Here is a 22,574-nt window from a genome sequence, read left to right as displayed (position 1 = left end):
TTCCTCCCGCTTTGTTTTGGCTGCTCCGCTTTGGAGCTGACATTTAACAAAATCTTGCATTAATGCCTCGCTAAGACAAGACTCCTTGTTGAATGCAGTCAGCTGAAGTTGCAAATTTTAGGCACGGGCATGAGTGGGGCATGCAGCCCTGAATCCCAAACGGGACTTTTCCCCTTCCTTGGGGTGTATGGCTTGTTTTGCCACGGAGCTCGCTTTGGGCACGGGTTGCACCCCTGAGGCAGCTGGATAAAGCAAAACCCTGCGAAGACGCTCATCACGCACGTGCGTGAGGCTGAGCTCAGACTGGTTTGGACTGGTTCTTTTGATGGACATACCTGGGAGTATATGCTGGATATATTTCCTTTCCAGCGTTTGATTTAAGGCTTGACTTCGCTGAAGTCAGGAGAAGCTTCCCTACGCACTTCAGGAGACCTGAATCAGGGCTGCAATATAAAGTATACTGCAACTTATAAAGTATACAACTACAAGTGTATGTTTTTTACTCAGTCAGTGCTGATACATCTTTAAATGAGCAGCAAATGCTTTTTTAAAGACATCACGGCAAAAGTTTTCGCAACAAACCATCCGCTCTGCCAAAGGAGGCAGCTTTTGCTAACAGGAGTTTGTAGGTGTTAGCTGAATAGGTGAACTAAATAGTAAATGTTTGCTTTCTACTTAGCGAATGTCTGTCATGGCCCTGCTAAGTAGCCAGGAACAAATTATGTGTGAAACTCAGCATCCCTCTCTCTCTCTCTCTCCCCTGTGATTGGTATTTGCTTATGCAGCCCAAGTCCTTAATTTAATTAACAGGAATATGCTTATTTTACAAATGATAACCTTGTAATCTCCTTAGCAGGAAAAAAAGGAACATTTTTACCACAAGGTATTCTTTGTTGCACATCATTTTAGTACCAACGTTGTTGTGGCCCTCTATTTATTAAAACCTGTATTAGTCTTTTTGTTCATTTCCATTCGCTTACAGGTGGATTTTATTTGCAGAAAATAGATGGCAAAGCCACAAAAATATCCTGAAGGTACGTGTCATTAAAGAGATTTCTAGAGTAGCTCGATTTTTTAAGTGCTTGTGTCAAACATAAAATGAATTAGCGTTGACTGCTTAAAATCTTTTCTTTTAACAGAATAATTGAGCGGATTCTCCCCTGTTTTGAACAAAGTCATAAACTGTACACTTCAGTGTCATTTCATAGATCCCCGTGAGAGGTGAAGAATGACTAGATGTTGATAGCTAGCAGAGGTATTTTTAAGTATGTATATCTATGTTTATACCTATAGAAACATTCATAGAGCTGTTGCTGTTGTATTTTTTTTGTGATCCTTCAGCTCAGGGTATAAAGAACCCGTGCTGGTTCTGCCTTAAAAGCGGATTAATGATCGTGAGTTTGTGCACTCTTCCCTTTTATCAGGAATATATCCTTTAGCGCACTCCCACCACCGACATCAAGAAATGTTTTTATCAATGGCCACGTGTAAAGGCAATTCTGCTCGTGCAGCAACTTGCACAGGTGAGTGCCCGACTGCGTCCCTGGGAATCCGCAGGGATCTGTAACGCTGGTGGGGCTTTCTGCAGGATCAAGACGACAGCATGCTCGATGCTCCTGGGAATAGAATCAGAACAAATTTGGCAAGCGCATGCATATTTGCTTCCATATTTTTCTTAATTAACTTTTGGAGAGTGTAAACAATGAACAAATGCAAATTTGTACTGCATCATCTTCCAAATATCGAATGGAAAGAAACCTCAGATTTATGTCACCAGGAGGAATGAATATGATCACGTTCAATCTGCAGCTCTGGTACCCACGTGAACACATACAACTTTCCATTAAAATCATATATATTCCTCGCTTCTGCATCTGTTCACCTTTCTGTAAGAGTCACAACATGGTGATTATAGCTGAATATTTTGGTGACTATTAATCTATCTTTCAGTGCGGGTCATTCGATGACTGCACTAGTAGCCTTATTTATTTTCTGTGGTCATTCTGCAGAAAAGCAAGAACATTTGATTAAACACTGGGCTTTAATAATGCAGAACACGTTCCCGAGCACGTGCATTCCCTCATTCTGGGAGGTCACTAATTTGCCCTCGCCTGACTTGCAAGCAGAAAGCGTCAGGAGATCCTTTTTCCACCGGTTAAAGCCTGAAGAGGTAGTTGTTGATTTTTCATCCTTTATTCACAAAATATTTTAACTAATCTATTTTTCCGTTCTTCATTTTGCTGGGTACCTGTGACTACCAGTAAGCTGAGGTTAAAAGGGTCCAAATAAGTCCCAATGACATGGGCTAATTATTCTACTAAGGCCACACAGGTGTATATGTAAGTATGGGAGGACTTTGCTTAGAAACATGGCGATTACAGTCAGATTTCTAGTGTGAACATTGCCATTGTGGCATTTATTAAGTAATACAAAGTGTAAAAGACCCAGACTGAAACGAAATGTCTCAACTTTTAACGTCAGAAATTATTTTGACAGATTTTCAACACATTAACCATTGGTGTTGTATTTACTCTTTTCTTCTGTATTTTGGACTAAGATGTATTCTAAAATGACAACATTTACTGGACAAGCTCTGGTCTTGTACAGCCTGAGCAACAATCATACGAAATACCTGATTCCGTGAAGTCACATTCTTTGCTATTCACTAATTATTAATCCAAAATATTAACTCCAGGAGTTATTTGCCAAGGCATGAAATAAAATGGTATTTTATGGCTAGAATACCTATTCTATAATTAAGATTTTATATATATATTTATATATATATAAATGAGCAGAATAAATAACAAGAATTAATTTAAAACAAGTGACTATATCTTGGATGTGACTAGTATCACTAGAATAAAGATTTGTGGATGATGCTAAATTTCTGAACTTCAAGGTCAAAGACTTCAGTTTATCTTACTATGTAATTTCTTAGGTTTCCATTTATAGATCTGACTTCAGCGGAGTTTCTGCATTCAAAGTCTTTAAAATGCAATCACTGTTTAACACAAAGCTATGTGTAGAGATGGTCATCTATGTAGATAACTTTCTGCCTAAAATACTCTTTGCTTTGATTGTTCTATCAAGGCGTACCTTCTTGGCACGGCATAAGACTATCATAGTTGTATTTATAACTTACACAGCTCTATAAATACATCAGTGCTTTTCCTTGACCATGCTAAGCATGCTAAAAAACCCTGCGCTGAATTGCCCACATTACGATTGTCAAAACAGATACGATCTAGTGAATCACATCTGATAACATATCAGGGAGCACAAAGGACCTGGTTTTTATGCTTTTCTGGCTGGTAAACAGACACTTGACAGTCTAATTCTGGTTCCATTACCATTTGTGGCTAATATACCTTGCTCTTCAGATGGATGCGTGTGTTGAACTCTTCACCGCTGTAGCGAGGCCATCGCTCGCTGAAAGCTGGTTTGATTACCTCTGCAACCCTCAGACATTTGGGACAGAAACTGCAACAGACTGAGGGAAAGGAAATATGTGGGTGAAAATAAAATGTAGGCAAGTGAGAAGTTCTGTGCTAACCTGAAAAGGAGTTGAACTTAATGCAGAAGATGAAAACCAAGGGCAGATACCAACCAAAGCAGTAAGAAAGTTTTAAACTAAGAGGGTAGATTCAGATTAGATATAAGGAAGAAACGTTTTATGATGAGGGTGGTGGAACACTGGCACAGGTTGCCCAGAGATGTGGTAGATGCCCCATCCCTGGAATCATTCAAGGTCAGGTTGGATGGGGCTCTGAGCAACCTGATCTAGTTGAAGATGTCCCTGACCACTGCAAGGGGTTGGACTAGGTGACCTTTAAAGGTCCCTTCCAACCCAAACCATGCTATCATTCTATGAAAATAAACCCACCCTGACGAGAGCATAGCAGATAGTCCGTGCATATTAACATCTGCTGGAACGAACCTGAGTCACAGGGTCGGATATAGACATGAGTCGCACCGCTGTTCTGACCCGTGCCACCTGCAGCAGGCGGGTCCAGGCGTGTGCTTGGTTAAAGCTCTTTGGCCTTAACGTGATTAATAAGGTCTCAAGAACAAAATCTAACTAAAGATCTCAGGGAAAGAGAAAGAGTAGAGAAGGCAGGGGGGTGGCTGGAGGTAATGCAACTGAGAAACGCAAGGAAAGGGGAGTAGAAAATCAAAGCGGGAGTATGAAGGAAAAGGAGAAATGGCAAAACAAGAGGAAAAGGTGTCAAAATGGGACGGCGTGGAAGAAGGAATGGCGCCGGGTTGAATGGAGGAGGTTTCTGGGCAGAAGCAGCCCGCTGCGTGTGAGGAGGAAGCTGGGCAAGGGCAGGGCTGCTGGGGAAAGGCAGTGCCAGTCACCCGGCCCCGGCAGAGGAAGGTCAAAAACAAGGGAAAAAGCAACTGGGGTAATTTTCCTTAGGGGTTGTGGAAAAGCTATAATAAATTGCAGCCAAAATTATGACTGTTGGCGGGTTGGACCTGCCCAGCCGTGTGGGCACGGCCGCTCCCGGAGCAAGCACCGCAGGAGACTCGAGGTTGTCGCACTGCAGTAACCTCGCGGCTGCAACGCTCGCGCCCAGGGAAATCAACCCGCTTATCTCAAACCCCATTTGAAGGAAAGGCACAGATGAAAAGACACTCTGGCTCCAGAGCGAGACCACACGGGTGAGATAGCGATCTAACTGCCTGGGTTAATGTGTAACTCCTCATGGGTGAGCTCCTGCTCGCAGTAGCATCGGGGTTTCTCAGAGCAGGATTCGGCATGGAAGGCGAGCGCCGGGAGCTGTAAGGCACCCTTTCCCCACCAGGTAATACGGAGTCACCCTGACGGTTAGGGTTAGGTGGGAGGGAGAGGAGAGGGGTGCCCAGCCCCGTAGAGCGGTGGTCCTCACCCCAGATGGTGCACGGTGGAGGAGCCGAGGCTTTCACCTGGCTGGGGGGGCTGCCCTGCCTCAGGGTGGGGATGGGGCTTGGGGCTTGCAGGTGGGAAGCGGCCGTGACGGTGGGTTTCAGTGTTGATGGTGGGCATGGGGAGGCACTAGAGCAGCCTTGGCATGGTGATGGAGGAGCCCTGTGGAGGCCATCCGTCCCATCCATCGGATCCGTCCTGCTGTGATGTTCAGGCACGAGCTGCTGTGAGCCGGCCCGGGGCAATCCCCACCCCGGACAGGGGATCAGAGCAGGGGCCCAGTTACCATCTGGCCAAGCGAAACAGCTTATAAAAGAGGTTTATCCAACAAAATGTTCCTCATGGATGAGCCCTCAAGCTTGCCGAGCGGCCATCAGTCGGAGGTGCACAGCCAGACATTTTTTCTAAATTCTTTAGAAGATCTCCACAAGGTTTGGGTCTCTCCCGTCTCTAATGGATGCTCGTCCCGCAGGTGGTATGCCCTTTCTTCTCACAAGCACCCTTAACGTCCATGACATTAAACAGCTGTATTGGCCCCAGCTAGCATTACAAACACTTTTCTTGAAGGCACTGGAAGCAAACAGATGTAGCTGCGGAGATAATGAAAAAGGATGTAAATAGTAGCTCCCCAGAAACCACAGAGTTTTACCAAGTGGCTTTGACACTTGCCAAATACCTTTAAGCTGATAAAGATCTGATTTGTACTTCAGAGGTAACCTGATTAGCAACCAATTTGAATCTGGAATATGTTAATTGGTACAAACATCGCTAAATCACTTTCTTTAACCTGTATGAAATAGTGTGAATGAACGATAGCGAAGGTCAACACAGCCTGGGGAGTCATAGAGAATGAGTACTTCTGTATCTACCCACAATAAAATAGTATGAGTAGTAATAAAATGTAATTGCATGTACACATATAGAATGACACTAGAAGGTACCCAAGGTCAATCCAGCACTCAGAATTTAAGAAAAACTTAATTAAACTTGCCCATGCAACTAAAATCTGGTCATGCACCACCTTTTTTCTCAGGAGTCCTGCCCCGTCCAGTGCCCAGTACAGATGGTGTTCGCTAAATGAGCATCCATTCCTAGTTTTATTTTGCTCAGCTGCAAGCCGTACGGCTTGCTGACCCCATGCTCTCACGAACTCAGCATCTGCGTGTCTCACAAATTGTAATACATTAACGGATATATTTTGAACACTGTTTAATGACAGCTTGGAAACAGCCAGCTGAAGCACACAGATATTATGTCAAAAAGATGCGGGAATGTAAACTGCCCAGGTGGAAACCTTCCCGGCACGATATTTCATAGTGCTTGTCATGACCCATCATTTATATCCCCGACACAGCTGCACCTGAGTTAAGTTTCAGGTGCTCACCATCGTTGCCACGCTTCATTCGGGCATACAGAAAGGAAGGGCCGGACCACTTGTTGCACCACGTTGCTGCCATCACAGGTTACCTGGTGGCAGAGGTGACACTAACACCTGATTCTCCAGCGTGGCACCAAACTGTTTTCTCCTCGAAAACTTTCCAATCACTATAGAATTTCTGCCTCTGTAACAAAGCCTGTAGGGAACCTATTAGCAACTGTCGTCTTCGTTGTATTCACTTGCTTCGCTCTCAGCACAGGACCGTTCGGGTTGCAGGTCCATTAGCAGTGTAGTCTAAAAGTCTCAAAAATGAAACAAGCAATAAATTTCTTCTATAGACAGCACTAACCAACTTCTTTTTAATGTGTAATGAAACGTATGATATAAGAAATTGTCATTGTTTTACATTAAGTAATTGTCTACCCTATGTGACTGGCCATAGGCATTTCTTGGCATGATGTTAAGCTTTTTTTTGCCCTTTTTTTTTTTTTTTTAGTAATCAATTTTAAAAACAAACAGTTCAGGGTAATATTTCTTGTTTGAAGTCCGTAAATCACGGTTGGCGCACAGGAAACTAAAATCGTGCTGTGCCTCCCTTTTGCATGTTGCATTGCCTGAAAGCAGCCACGTATCACAATTTTGCACTATCATCTCATTCATGTTTAGATTATTTGGTAGAAGAAAAACCTGGGTGGTTTTGTGTTTTGGTTTGGTCTTTTTTTGTTTGGTGGTTTTGGGGTTTTTTTTAGCTTCAGACTGGGCTTTCTACATTAAAAATCTGTTCTCATGTGTGCTTGGCAAACAACAAACCTTTGTGTCATATAGAGAGCTGCAGTGTTTCAGGGAATTCCTTTTAACTTTTTTGCTGAAGTGCTTGCTAGCCTTTATCAAAAGACTCCTCACCCCTTAACAGACTCCCTTTAATTGACCACTTGCATGGTCAGTTAATGTACTGCGGTGGAAACCAAGTGGTAAAGTGTGAACAACCGAATCTGGCACTATAAACTCAGTGACCGCTCTGAAACCCGTGGCTATTTATATACAAGGCAGTGTTTTGTCATGCTGATTTTTATTAGCACAGATTAGATACAGACAACTTGGTAGATGTCACGGATGAGTCAGAAAACGTTAAGCACGGACCATTTAAAACATGCAAGTCTGCAAACGAGCGATGGGGCTCGGAGCCTCGTCTCTGCCCTTCCCCTGGCAAGCAGGGCCACGGCGCGGGGCCAGGCTGGCGCTGCTCCTCTTCTCTTTATCCTGAGCATCACCGCGTGGGGGAAAATGCGCCGGGGTTAATCCACAACCTCAGGAAAGGTTTTCGGCTGTTCGGTGCAGAGAAATGTTTGGCAGAGGATGGCAGGGGCACTGGGCACGCCTGGAGCACGGCGATGCTCTCAGTGATCTCAGAAATGTTGCAACCTATGATGCGTCAGGGCCTTTTTGGGGGTCTTAAAATTCATTTTCACCTTTAATGCGTTTCTTTCACTGCCTCCAAGGGCAATGTGAGGATAGCTGGCTTAGCAACGAAGCAAAAATGGGTGATGCCAGAGGAGGAACAACGTTTCTTCAGAGTTCTCTGTGACATCCCAAGCCGTTCCGTCTGCAGTGGCAACAGGCCCGTGTATTTCTGCGTGGGTAGGGCCACGTGTGCAGTGCCAGGACTCTCACAGCAGGTGCCACCACTCTGAAACCTCACGGTCCTAAGAGCCAACTCTTAGATGTATCTCCGATCTTAAAATTACAACTGGATGTCTTCTCAAGGCTGAAATGAATTTTTACCCCTGGCTATAATTTTTTGTTATAATTTTGGAAGACCTGGCAGTAATAAATTTCCATTTGTTCTTTGTTTACACGCATTGTAAACAAAAACATTAATTATGAAAAATGATTATATATGTCTGCTTGCCTATTTATTCTGGTTCTATTCATAGGAGCGTTAAACACGCTGCAGCTATACTTGCCCAGTTAAAAAAACACCACCTGTGGTACGTATTTATAGAGCCTATACAACTTTAGAGAGAAATCACTTTTGCTCAGAGTGAGGGCACTGGACATTCCCAGCTTATCTATTGCCTTCCCCTTTCTAGGAACAGGAAAAAGAGCATCACTCGGTGGAAAATGAAGTGGAGAAGTCTGTATCTCGGGGTCTGGCTTTCTGTTTTGTACGGTCCTTAGCTGGACACGCTCCCTTTGCCGTCAAGGTGGGTAAATAAAATCTGAATATTGTCATTCCTGTTACGTATCTTTCCCTAATCCTTGGAAAGGGGTAAAACTGAAAGTATATATATTTGGCATAGTGTGCACGTGTGTGTACAAGTGCATATACATGAGTATTTATAAATAAAAGTTGTGCGAAAGAATCTTGCCATAAGCTTCATATTTCTATACGTTTGGATAACTGCAAAAAGAGCCAGTATCTCAAATCAAACAGGTAATCCCGCAATCTCCTGCCTCGATGCAGCCCCGCTCACAGAGAGCGAGCGAGCAGCACTCCTTACAGCCAAGAGAAAGGCAATCGGGTTTTGTTTGTAACGTTAACATCCAGCAACACAAACTCCAGAGCTGGTTTGTGTCTCCGACCATTAATCTTAGGTGCTGCACGAAGAGCTGCCGTTGTTGATAACCAGGGAAATAACACAGGTAAGAATACCAGCGTGTGGCAGATGCAAGCACGTGTATCTGTTAGCGAGCTCGTGAAGCTGGGCTGTCCTGGACCATTTCCAACTTTGGCAGGGGGAACTTTAGCTGAGTAAGAAATCCAGGCTGTCATTCCTGAAGTATCTGGCAGAGGTGCAAAGACTCCCTGGTCTTTGGGAAAGTGAAATAGCATTTTTGTGTGCGTGTGTCTTTCGTTGCAGGATGCATTCCCTTCTAAAGAGTTAAAATCAATACCAGGGTGCCATACGTTGTAAACGTTTATCATTTATTATGCATTTAAATGTGCACAGCACATACACCACAGTCTTGAACAGCACCTGTATAAAACTACAGACGGATTCTGGTAAATGGTGAAAGCTCATACCATGTAACATTGTTATCAAGGTTTTATCACAATATTTCAAAGTTACAACAACTACCTCTGAACTTGTGTTGCGTGAGGCCATCGGTTGTGGATTTCATAGAGTGAAAAGTGACAAAGAAGAACCATTCCCAGAGAAAATCTTTGTGATCTGATTTTGCTATCTGAAATCTGGAACAAAATCATTGGTTGTCAGAGGTAGCGGTAATAATTACACAATGATTACTCACATATAGAAAACATAGAAAGTACAGAAATCCCCCAAATTACAGGGGAGAAAAAATTAAAAATCCTTAGGCATGACATTTCCTAGGTGCTCTCTCTTCATCTGGCTTCCTTTTTCTTAATTGTTATTTTTGCTTTGACAGCATCTGGCTTAAGATCTGGTCCTGGTCTGCTCTGGTCTTACTGAACTTTGGTGAGTAGATTTTGTCTTCAAGGTCATGTGTAAGTAGAGGATACAGGCAAGTCTATACCGTTACAAAGGAACAAAGGCTTTTGTGCAGGAATGTAAAGAGAAAGGGAAAAAAAAAAAAAGCTGAACTCAGATTTGCATGTAGTCAGAAATAACTAGTTTAGATTGGAAGATGATCTGTAAACATCCTGTAAGTCATCAAACGTTGTGGTTAGTCCTGGTTCCCGCTTAACATATTGATGCCCCAAAGATGACATATCTTTTAAGGAAAAGAAAAAAAAAGAAAAAAGGACAAATGGATCCTTTTAGTGATTCCCCCAAAATGAAACCTGTCTTTTCCTTCATTACATTAGAGACACGAGTTACACTTGCAAAATATATAAAGAAAAATATAGGGTTACTTGATGACGATATAGTACTGCAGCCTGACAGCTGTCTGCAAATATTTTCACCATGATTATCCTTACTAAAAGTAAACCACTGGGTAAAGATAGCTCAAACGTGACAAGGCTCGAATAGGATGCAACCAACTCTATCCTGAATACTTTTGGCTACATATGGAAAAAAAGAGAGATTTGGGATTACGATTGTTCCCCCAGGCCCTCCTCCAGAACCGTAAGACCAAGCAGAAGAGCATGTACCTTCCTTCCATGCAGATTTTGTTCGGAGACTGGCTTTGAGAGTTAGTGAGGTAGAAATTAATCAATCGACTTTGTCAGGGAATGAGACAGAAAAAAGCAGCATATTTCTCCTTCCAAATACTGCACCAAAAGTAATAAATAGTACAAAACAACCTCGATTCCTTGTAATCAATCTAAACTCTCTCTGTGGAGCTTGTGTTTCCTATGAACCAGCAAATGCTTTTGCCATTTAAAAACTTATTAGTATGATAGCGTTTCACAAACTTTGAAAAACGAAGGTAGTCTCCAAATGTGAAAGGGAATTCGATTTGAATAAACTATAATTCATTCACGGTAGCGTGTTTCACGGTGCGCTCGTTGGGGGAGGGACACACACGTTTGGTTTTAGCCTAATGCCAAGCAATCGTATCAAACGTAAGCTTCCATTAAGGGCCACGAAAGACGGTACGCTCCTGGTTATCTAAATAGGACAAAACCCCGCCAGCCCTGCTGAGTTTATATAGGTGGTTAAGCCTCTCCACCGCCTGGCAGCTCTGAGAAGACTGACTGCAGGAAAGTTCAAAGTTCAGCACTAGCAGATCTAAAAACAGATTTGTGGGGTAGCTCTTCAGCACCGCGCTTTCTGTACCGAGGTAAACCGATACCATTCCAATTAAATAGCAACGCCGCACAAAGGAGGTCAGGCATTGTGTGTGGCTCCGCGCTGGCATCCCACCCAGGCACCTCCGCCACCGCTCCTTCTCGGAGGCCAAGAGCTTCTTTGGGAGTCACGGGGGTTTGGAAAACACGCAGAGAACAAAGCCACCATAACAAACAAACACGTGTACAATGATAGACACCGTACAACATGCAAACAGTGCAAACCATTGTAATAGAGGAATTGAATTTCACCTGGTTTAGGACATGGAGTAGCAGCACACCTGTGATAACTTAGAAACAACTTAAATAAACCACAAAGCAGAAGTCTTCTACACTTGCACGATGAAATGAAATACCTTGGGTTGGAGGTTTGTTTTGTTTTCAGAAATTAAAAAAAAAAATAATCGGAACTATAAATAAATTTTGTGGCAATATATACAGATTTAAATAATTAACTTAAATATCTTACACCTACTCTTGCGTAAAACTCTCCAGTAAAAGTGCACCATGTTTCTTTTCCCCAAACATGTTCTGTGTCTTCCCCTGTGCTGAGGTAGGTCTGAAGGGAGATGTCTCAGATTCTAGGAAGAAAATGTGTCACTGTCATTGTGGGAGATACTTTATTGCCTTTCTTTGTTCTTCCATTCTTGCTCAGGGCTATGTACATCCCGGGATAAATCCTGGATTCATAAGCATTGTAGTTGTTTGGCAGGAGAATCTCTTTGAATTTGCACTCGTCATTGAAATGGGTCTGAAATGAAAAGGAAAGAATGAGAGGGAAGGAATTTTAAACATCAGGTGTGGAAATATTCTTGCTACCAGGTGTAGAAGGTGTGCTGCGGAGAAATGTGCAGCTGACTCCCCCCTTCCCTTAGTAACCTTTTGAAGTGTTCACCCAAATGAAGCTTCAAAGAGGACTCAGGAGTCAGAGGATCATTAAGGATGCTGTGGCCAGGCCAGGAGGGCAGGACACCCATACCTGTGTCTGTGCTCTTGAGGGAGAAGGACACATTTTATCAGAGCTGCAATGGGGTAAGGCCCAAGCCCAGTTCTGCTGCCCTGCTCATCTAATTGCTCAGTGGTTGTCCTACCAGCAATAAATTGCCTGAGACGCTTCATAAAAACCTGAATGCTAGCGCTTTCTCATGTCGCTTGAGGAGAAAGAGGCGTTTTAAAGACACTGAGCGTGGACAGTATTTTCTGCTTCTTTAGTATTAAAATCGAAGGAAGGGTTTGGATAACTTACGTTAACGGATCAAGAAAACAGAGCTGACAAAAGGCACCCTTCCAGTGAAGAGGTTTCATTTGCAAGTAAATACAAGGAGGGACAGGTGTTACAAGTGTGTTATCCGGAGAGTAACAAATGAACTCATCTCTTATGATCGGCAAAAGCCTAGGGTTTTGCAAGAGAGGTCTCAGCCTGCCAAGCTGACCACTGCGCTGGGAATGAATTTATCCAGGACACCAAAGCAGCAGTCTTCCTAAGAAATGACACAAAGGGAGCTCTTGCACTTTAGTGACTGATTCTGCCTGTCTTTTATATAAGCCAAAATCCTCTGTAACAGGACTGATGCCCCAGAAAATAATTCTGGACGCTTCATGTCTTCATGTGAAAATGCCCTAGTTAACTTTGACATAGCTCAGCTCTTCCTCAGCTCAAGTTTCTTCAAAGTATACTTGAGAAACATGAACTAGAAAAGCCACGGGTAAGGGAGGAAACCCAGGAACATGGGTTTGAAATGATGCTGATCACAGTAACTTACACAGAGGTGAACTCAAAAGCAGGACAGCTCATCATGGGCAAAGACATGCACTATTATTGTCCACCTCAAGTATATTTTATAAGATGCCTCTATCTTTTCCAAGGAGTCAATGTAAAAAAAAAAAAAAAAAAAAAAAAGAGCTGTATTGTCTCCTAAAAAAAAAAGATCTGTATTGTCTCCTAATAGATCTGCCTTCTTATAAATATAAATCCAAATCCTGAGGATGCTGAACTGTCATGGGAACAGACTCTCCGATCAAGAGCATTAACAGAGTGATCAATAGGTATGTGACAGGCACTGATTCATCACATCATAAAGGGTCATTTGCGGGCGCCTGGCTGATCACAAGTTCAAGTGCCCTCCGAGAGATGGAGTGAGCAATTGCCCTATCTGCTTAAGGCTGTTTGTACTTAAAGATGAGAAAGATATGGACTGAGACTAGCTTGAGGTCTTGCCACACAAATGACTACTCTGTTGGTCTATGTGGTAGGCAAGACGGGTAGCCATGGTTGGTGGCTGTAGTTTTTATGGGGGAACCAAGGAAGTGTAATGCAAAAGAGTGGGTTTCACTTCAAAATTTCAGTAAGCAGCATACCTGGGCGGCACACCTGTTAGCAAGGCAGCAAGGGCTGCTCTGTGTTGCCTGACCCAGGAGGGGCAAGGATGGGGCTTGGGCAGCTTTTAGCACCATGCACGCCTCTCACCCCAGCTGACCATGACCCCCTCCCCAGGCACACACTTGGTAGCTACTTACAGATCCATAGAGTTTGCCTTTGCTATTCATGGCCACGAAGAGTCCACTTCTAACACCAAATATGCTCACCACTCCTCTTTCCACAGGGGAGATTTCCAGCAGACCTACAGAGGAGATACAGGAATCAGAGGGTCAAAGAGTTGTGTCCTGTAGGAGTGTGTGGTGCCAGTGTTGCACTCACCCAGAGGTTCCCATCCCCAGTGCGGTGTGGATCCCCATGCCCCAGTACTGCTGTGGGTGGCCACAGAACCCAGCCTCACGCTCCACGTGCTGCCCCGTGCCCCATGCTGGGACCTCTCTTCTTTTAGTTAAGTATCTATTTTTACTTTGGCCCCAGGCATCCTCCTGTGTAGATGAGGTTAAAATAAGCCAGAGTGTGCTTGGGGCAAATGAAACATTTGTCATCATGCAGCTTATATCCCCCCTCCCAGATCTTATTGTTTCAGCCACAGGGCCACAGGGTTAAGTCCCCAGCAGATGCTTTTCAAGTTTGGGGGAGAGCTGGGCTCTCCCCAGCCCCTGCTCAGAGTGCCCACGGGATTTCGGACCCTCCAGATGTTGAGGCAACCCCAACACCTGATGCCTGCCGGCGGCAAAGGGACAACACGGCACCGAGCAGCGCCGCCGAGCTCTGACCGGAGCGTCCGATGAGCTCCACCGCCGCCCTGCTACCCCGGGCGCCCGCTGCCTTCGGGGGAGCCGAGGCGGGCAGCACCGCGGTGCCGTGGGCGGGCGGACTTTTTAAGGGAGACAGAGGTTTGCCATGCACCCACCCTCCCTTTGGCGCATACCGCTCTCCGGGGCAGGTGAGACGCTCCGCGCCCGCGGAACCGCCCTCGGGGGCGGTTCCGCGGGCGCGGAGCGTCTCACCTGCCCCGCCGCGGGGGTCGTCGCCGGCTTACTGTATCGATTCTCGCTGTGGATCCCATCGATGCGGCCGTCGGGCAGGACCTGGATGTGGAAACCGATGCCCACGTTGCAGTAGAGGCGCCGCAACCGTTTGATGCCCAGGAGGTAGTCGCCGTCGCGGGCGGCGTCGCGGCGCTCGGCCGGGAGGCGACCGACGGAGCGGGCGAACAGAGCCGCGTCCCAGCGGCGTTGGCGGGGCCCGGCGGGGAGGCGACCCGGGGGTGGTCGACCGCGTATCGCCCCCGGCCATAACAAGCCCAGGAGCAGAGCCGGCAGCAGCGCCGCGGGGAGAGGCATCCCGGCTAGGGGCGGGTAGCCACGGGCCAGCGGCCGGTCGCTCCGAAAATACGCTCGCCCCCCAGGTCCCACTTTATACTGAGGTCAAAGAATGAGGGGCGGGGGGGGGGGGAAGGTAAAAAAAAAGAAAGAAAAAAAGAAAACCAACCAAAAGCAAAACAAAACCCAAAAAGCGAGGCGAGGAGGGGAGGGAGGGAGCCCCGCGCTCAGTCTCCCGAGGATCTGCGGTTTCCCTGGGCTGGCTGCATGGAGAGGAAATCCCGGGAGCAAGAGCTTCTGAACTTGATCTCAACTCCAGGAGTCTTGTCTGAAGTGCTGATCTTCTTCTATAGCTGCTCAGCCATAGCGCTTTAGCCCTAGCCACGATATTTATATATCCATGTGCGTTGGTACCTATTACATCACCACCTACTGCTGTCTGCTGCAGCCCTCCGGTTTAGCTGAAAGTCAAATTATCACCCCTAGATGCTTAACAACTCCGAAGCGTCTTGAAGGGAAAGGGTGAGCAGCACTGGTGCTAAACAAGAGGGACAGCACAAACTTTTAAAAAGAAAAGGTCATATTTTGCCTTCATCACAGCAGCTTCCTTCTCTCTTTCTTCTTTTTTCTTTTTTCTTTTCTTTTTTTCTTTTTTCTTTTTTCTTTTCTCTTTTCTTTTCTTTTCTTTTCTTTTCTTTTCTTTTCTTTTCTTTTCTTTTCTTTTCTTTTCTTTTCTTTTCTTTTCTTTTCTTTTCTTTTCTTTTCTTTTTTCTTCTCTTTTCTTTTCTTTTCTCTCTCTCTTTCTCTCTTTCTCTCTCTTTCTTTCTCTCTTTCTCTCTCTCTCTTTCTCTTTCTTTCTATCTTTCTCTCTCCTTCTTCCTCACTCTTTCTCTCCTTTCTTCTTTTCTCTTTCTTTCTCTTTTTTGCTTTCATAAGTGCTTACAAATGCTAATGCAGGACACAAAAATCAAAGAATGCTCAGCACACTTTCCCCCCAACACAATGTATGACTTTGTGGAAATCTGTGGAATTTCGGCTTTTGCTGTATCCAAGCGACATGGTTTACAGTTTGCTGGATGCAGAAAAATTCCCTTCATTAAAAGCCAAAATAGTTGTTGCATGGGAGGTTTAAGAAATGAAAAAGGAAAGAACTTGCAAAAAAAAATTAACAAAGGAAAGGGCCAAGGCTTTAATAAAGAGGAAAACATTTAAAGAGGCAGCATGTGCTCAAAAGCAGTATTAAAGTTTTTCACTCTAAATATCCCTTTAAGAAAGCAGAAAGCAGAGCGTTGCTCTGGAGTACAAGACATGTGGAGCTCCCTCTTGGTCACTGTACTGACAGGGGCTGTAGTGACACGAGTTTATTCCTGAGCTTTAGAGGCTGCCCATTCATGCAAGTATTGCTACGCTTTTTAATGGTATGATTATCTTCTAATCTTAGTATGCATGCACTTAATTAGATGTTGCTGTTGTGTCTTAACGATGCATTTGTTCTTACGTAATTACTTCATTTGGTTTAAGTTAATGAAAATGAAGCTCAGTATTTAAAAGTAGGAGAAGTTTTGACCCCATCAGTCTAGAACTACTTTGTTTAGAGCAAATCCCATATGTTTTGTCACCTCTCTTAGCTTAAGCTTCGGCCATCAACAAGTTTTCAGAACCAACAGGTGAGCAGACATTAGGACAATTTTGGAAGGTCCTGAATTAATACAAAAGTGTGTGTGTGGGGGGGGAAGTGGTTTGTGACTCAAGTCCTTTATAGCCTGAGGACAGTTTAGTCTTTCACGCCAGTAAAGCTCTCCTGCTGTTCCAGCAAAGGATGCGAGAGAAAAGAGAATTGCCCCAAGCCAGATGACAGCTCACCTAGGTGCGAAAATCTCTGACCTTCGCTAAACCTAAGCAAACTTAGATGATGTGCTTTTATTTCTTCTTGTGAGGTGCATATACACTCTGTGTGTGTGTGTCTTTCTCCTACCACACCTCTCAGGATGGAAAAGAGACTGCCGCTGCTTTGTGGGTGATTGCGATCTGGTGCTACAGAGGTAAAAGGCTCCTCGATGTAGTTTTGTCTCAATGTCAAACAAGTTAATTTCTGTGGAGGTTTACAGGCTGATAAATCCATTGAGGTCAAACGCACAGATATTTACTACATTTCCGTTTGCATCAGATCCAGACTCCTCTTACACCCGACAAGTCTGGTGGATCAGTTCTGGATGAAAGGGCCGTGCGTCAGGCACACTCCTGGGTTTGGGAAGTGCCCTGCTCTGCAGGGGCTGTGCTGGACCCTAGGGTCCTTCAAACAGTGTGATCCCACCGCACTTCAAAATCTGACTTACTTGCTGTTAGCAAACAGCAGTGGATGAATTTGGGATTAAGTTTATTTACCCTCTGAGGGATAAGCCCAAGGAGCGGTGCTTCTGCCAACACAGCTACCCAAGCAGCTTCCCTCCTGCAGCAGAACCGTAGTCCAACCACAGCTAATGGGTCAGGACCAGGTCTGCTCGACCCTACTGCCACTGACAGCAATTGCCCTTGACCCAAAAAAGCATGAACTCCGAGGCCTTAGCCCTGTGAATGTGAAAACAAGTTAAAACTTGAAGTTAGGGATGTGCACTGGAGGCCCAGTGGGCTGTGGTACTGTCATCCCTTTGGGATGTATGGAAATGGGTCCTAAAACACCCTGTTAGGCTCTGAGTCTATATGTTTGCAAGATCAGGTCCTAAATGATGACATAGACCATTCAGACCGTCAAGTTATGTTGTCACAACGCCACTGATTAAAAAGGAATGCTTCTACAAGTTCATTCTTAAAGTTGTTACGGAATTAAATGGCTGTTTTTCCATAAAGACTTCAAATGAACTTTTCTGAGAGGAAAAGCAACAAGTTTCCGACTAAGAATGAAACTATGAGGTTTGGTTTTGCTTTCAAATTTTATATATTCATGTGTGTGTGAGCTTGTGCACAGTCTACCTATGAAACGCCAGTCCTGATGCTTCAAAGCCCTCCCATCGCGGAGCTGTTACTACCTGTGAAAAATCCACAGGGATGAAAGCAAAGCAGAACTGCAGCATTTCCAGTTTGCACCAGGTGTAAATGATAGGTGGAAGCTGCTGATGTTCGGGGTCTTTATGCTGCAACACAGACATTGTCAGTTGGAAATTACTGTCACAAGAAACCATCAGAGCAGCATATTCCCTATGGAAACCAATGAAACCGTGTCAGCCAGGCTCTCCGGGGCAGAGCCAGCGACCGACCGTCCAACATGCCATCAGCTCTCGCACAGCGAAGGGGAGCTGGATGTCTCCAGATCATCCCATAGTTAATTCTTCTGAATCTTCCACATCGTGCCATGCTCCACTGCTGTGTGCCCCCTACGCCTGGTGTCACACACTCTTTCAAAGTAATAACTTAAATATTAAAACAGGTAAAATGTCTTCATCTTCGTATTGGCTCTGTTCCCTAAGAAGCATATGGGGATGTCACAGTTCAGGCAGCTCTGCTTTCCAAATTCCTCTAGGCTTAAAGTATAAAAAAGAAGAAGGGAATCACAGACTTCAGGTCCACACCCATGTTCAAGCCCCATATCATGTATTCTGAAAGAAAAAGGGAAAAGAAGAAGGAACCCAGAATATCTTTACAGCCTTTATGAAAATTATTCTGCAATTGCACTGGCACAGCAGACATCCGAACTTGGCTCTCTGTCTATATCTCTAAAGGGGTTTAGGCCCACAATTTAAAAATCAATTTACATATTTATTAACCCCAGTAAATAGATGTAAATGACCCTGAAAGATATTGCTCATGAGCTTTTCTGTTGAAGGCAAATATTGTACTGAGATCCTTTGATCTGGAAGGATGGGGAGTGGACTGGAAGGGGCATGGAGAAGTATATTGTTAGGAAAAAATCCCTTTCACCATGTTTGCATGCTATGAAGACATGGTAAAAAAGCAAGCCCGTACCCCAGCTCCCCCTTTGCGCACGCCCCTTTTAATTATGATTATTTTGGAAGACAACTACCCAGCGATCTGCAGAAGGGACTCGCCTGAGAAAGCTTTCTCACGTTCACGTCTGGCTGCCTCTCTGTGTGAGCAGGGACAGTGGTCCCGGGAGAGGAGGCAGGCTGGAATGCAGCGCGGTGCTGGGGGCCCAAGCCCCGAATGGCCGGGGTCGCTGGGAGACCTTCGCCATCCAGGCCTCTGCTGCCTGCATAGCATGCATACCCACACACAAGCTAGTGAGTCATATGCACTTTTTTTTCTTCCTTTTTTTTTTTTTCCCCCCTTCCTCTCTGTTTGCAGCTGGTCTATTTGATCTCTCTGTGCCTGGGCTGTTTGCTGTTGTGAGTGTCGTGCCATGATCAAAACCTTATTATCTCAAGTGATGTTGTAGTGTTATATATTAGAAAAGGGCAGTGGAGTATGGCAGCAGGCAGCTACAATACTGGGCAAACAACAAAGGCGCCAATAACCTCTCCCCAGTGTATTTGAATTGATTCGGTGAGAGGACTGGGTGTCACTTTCCTTGTGATGGGTATGGACTTTTTCAACAGCTGCTCCCTCTGCTGCTGTTGAGCTTGCGCAGCCGTACATCTCTGTATAAAGCAGAGATCAGAGAGGACATGACTGCGTCCATCCATGTGGCTCCTGTAGGTCTTCAGCGGCTTAGATGTTGCAGTTCATCCTTCCAGCTTGTGACCGTGCTGGTCGTATACACCTGCTGTTGCAGGGATGGGCACCAAGGAGCTCCAGCTGGAAGATAACAGACGTTTGACTTTATGTGAGCTACATTCAGTGTCTTAGCAGCCTTTTTCTCAGCTTCTGGGCTTTATTTGTTTGCTTTGTTGCTTTTGAGCTTAAGGTCACTGTGTGGTTGTTGTTGGTGGGGTGATAGCGACCCTCTGGGAGACCCGAGGCTGTTAGCCAAGTAACTTGATGTGTTCATGCCAAGCCTTTTCCTTGTCCTGCTGGTCCTTGTCACTGACTGAGGCATGAGCAGCTCTCAGGTGAAGAAACATGTCCAGACAATCTATGACACCTTCTGCTTCTCACCCTGTTTCTGCAGGCTGCAGCTTTGCTCCATGCTTTGCTTTCACTATGCATTCCCCACAGCAAAAATTCCCAACCCTACCGTCAGTACTACACCTCTAGTTTTCCAGCGGTTTTCTTTGCTCCATTGGCTTTTGCTCTGTTATCAGCTCTTTTTGCTCTATGTGCTTCCTGTTGCCCACTACCCTCTCACTTTTTTTCTCCCTTTTTCTGTAGCTGTTCTACTCTCTTCTCCATCCTCAGGACAAGATGACAGGCTTACAGAAACAGACGCCTGTCATGCAAGTTATGTTCATGGTAAAGGATTACTAAACAACACCCAGGCCTTAACCGCAGGGCTGAAGGATGTGTCCTACCTGGTGGATCTTCTGCAGTCACCTTGATGGTGCCACTGCTTACTTGAGTGTGTGAACTATGGCTGGCATGAAAATGAGCTTTGGGGAGCAACGTCATGAGAACCAGCAGCAGCCTTAAGTGGGCTTTCTCTCTGATGTTGTGATTAGTGTCAGTTCCTGAAGCCCAAGATGCTTTTCTGTGGTGGGGTAGGATGAGTGGAGGACATGGAGGATCTGAGGACTCCTCAGGATTATCACTGGAGTTTGTATTATTGAAGAGCAGGACTCACTGGGATGGGACAGTGGACATGTCCTGGGAAGTCATCAGTCAAGCCAGACCATTTTTGAGGGCAATAATGTCCCAGGGTCTTGTCATAGCCTCACAGCCCTCATCCTCATGACGTTTGAACCAAAGTTTGGAGGGGAAGTGTGCTAAGAGCCTAGATGTTCAGAGGGGTGCTGTTACTAATGTAGGTCTTCTTTAGAAAACTTAGTTCCCAGCCAGGCTCATTCTTACACTAAAACTCACATGCTTATACTTTCATATTCATTGCTGACAATTCCACATATGCTATTCTGTTCTTCCTTGTCCAGTATTCTTTTTACCTATTGAAATTATAAACATTTTAAAACTAAAAATACACATTTTTTTCCTTTTGTCAGATTATGGCACACATACTTTTGCTGATACATTGCTTGACACTCTGCCAAACAAAACTGGTAAAAGGAAACATAATAGAAAATGAGTTTTGAGAATCAGGGTAAGTGTTTGTTAAGCTTATTTTTATTATTATTATTGTGGGAAATAGTAGCTTAAGTTAACTTTTTGTGTGAGAATGTTTTAGCTGACTTTGAATGTAGCATAATTGGTTTACACGAGTCTGTTCAACATGTGGCCTCTCTTGTATGAATCATTTTTTACCGGTGGCTAATGTGAAGAAAACTGGCTGTTGTAAGCAAATGACGTGTATTGCTGAATTTTAAAACTTCCCAGCAAAGCACCACTTAAAATCTGTCAGAACATATATGGACATAGCTGTACAATTCATAACCTCTCCGAGCATGTAGGAAACTAGATTTTCCAGTTGACCTTTAGTGTCACAACCGTGAAACAAACTGATGTTTCTTTTCCTTATTTGCTCTCGGACTTTTCACGGTGCTCATCACTGCAAGGCCTGAGTCCTCTGAGGAGGTTCTGGCCATATTCTCAGAATACCTCCATGAGCTGAGTGTCGCTATCCTCCTTCCCAGCCTGTTGCTCCCCGTTGCGGTGAGGGGCAGCTATGCTGCCATCAGATGAGATGCCTTCACGTACATCTGGGATGGCAGAGGGACAATCAAGACCAGAGAGGTTATGGAAGATCTGTGTGATCTGTTGGGGTCGACGAACTACTGTGGTAGAGGTTCTCAAAGTCTGGTCTAGGCAAGTTGCTTTCCCAATGTGGTACAACGTGCAGAGAACCTATGATGTTGACTTTGACCCTCAAAGAGAGGACAGTTGCATGGGTCCAGCAGGACGACAGCACTCACCTGCACCAGGAGACACACCTGGGCTCCTTTGATTTTGGACAAGCTCTGCACCTTATAGGCTGTGTGGGGTGGGTGTCAGAACACAGACATCCTGAAATCTCTCCAAATACTCTTCTTTCCTAATAACCACCGGTGGTATTGGCAGTGGCAAAAACTTTGCCTTGCACTCTGGCACACAAAAAGCCCTGAAAGCAGTTATAAACCCACAGTTCAACAGAGAGCTCGCTCAGACAAGCACCCAGTTCAGCACTGCGTTAGTCCTGATGAAGCCAGCCTGAAACAGCTGTATGGTTTGCTGGGTGAGTTTTTGAAAAGTAAACTGCGAGCCACAAAGTATACACAGGTAACAGCTCTGGAGCTTGAAGACCAACCAGCATGGAGGTTACTCATCAAATCTTGTGTGGTTTGAAGGTAGTGACAGCAGTTATATAATAGGTAAAAGGTAATTTCTTCTTCAACAGACGTCAGTCATCTGTCGTCAGACATGTCTAGAAGATTTGTCTTGGGTTTTGGCACATTCGTTATTCACTCGCTTTGTGCTGTTAAATAACAGGCCTTATAGATTACAATGGGAGCCGGTTCTCACTCCAAGTTTGGATCACACAAGATATAAGTAAATAAGTTTTGGATGAATGATCATTGACGAGAAAAATCCCCTTGACACCAAGAAACCTGCAGAGATGGCATCCTGCATTGCTTGATTTTTGACTTAATCATTTAATTCCTCTTGCCATTCAAGGCCCAGAGCAACTATGTTGTAGTCAACCATTTTAATAGTACCTCTGTTTCCCTTCCATCTTCTCACTTCACTAATAAAGCTGTGAGAGCTACAGTAACATCAGCATTACAGGAACCAATACATGCAGGTTTAAAAAATAAACAAAACAAAAAGAGAGAGACTATTTATCTCCTTTTGGGCGATTCCTGGTGTGACAGTCCTGCTCTAAGAGTACA

General features: G+C 44.7%; 1 protein-coding gene across 1 annotated transcript; it reads right to left on the bottom strand.

Moving 5' to 3' along the window:
* Window positions 1–11,581: 11,581 nt before the first annotated feature.
* Window positions 11,582–14,730, bottom strand: FGF4 (fibroblast growth factor 4). The gene is made up of 3 exons (XM_054827919.1): window positions 14,427–14,730; window positions 13,525–13,628; window positions 11,582–11,758 (listed from the first exon to the last, which is right to left on the bottom strand). The coding sequence occupies exons 1-3, from the start codon at window positions 14,728–14,730 to the stop codon at window positions 11,582–11,584; spliced, it is 585 nt and encodes a 194-aa protein (XP_054683894.1).
* Window positions 14,731–22,574: the final 7,844 nt, after the last annotated feature.

This window comes from Grus americana, chromosome 5 (assembly GCF_028858705.1).
Source record: "Grus americana isolate bGruAme1 chromosome 5, bGruAme1.mat, whole genome shotgun sequence".
NCBI classification, from domain to species: domain Eukaryota; kingdom Metazoa; phylum Chordata; class Aves; order Gruiformes; family Gruidae; genus Grus; species Grus americana.
Note: the sequence above shows the minus strand (reverse complement) of the source record. Positions and strands in the feature narration are given on the sequence as shown.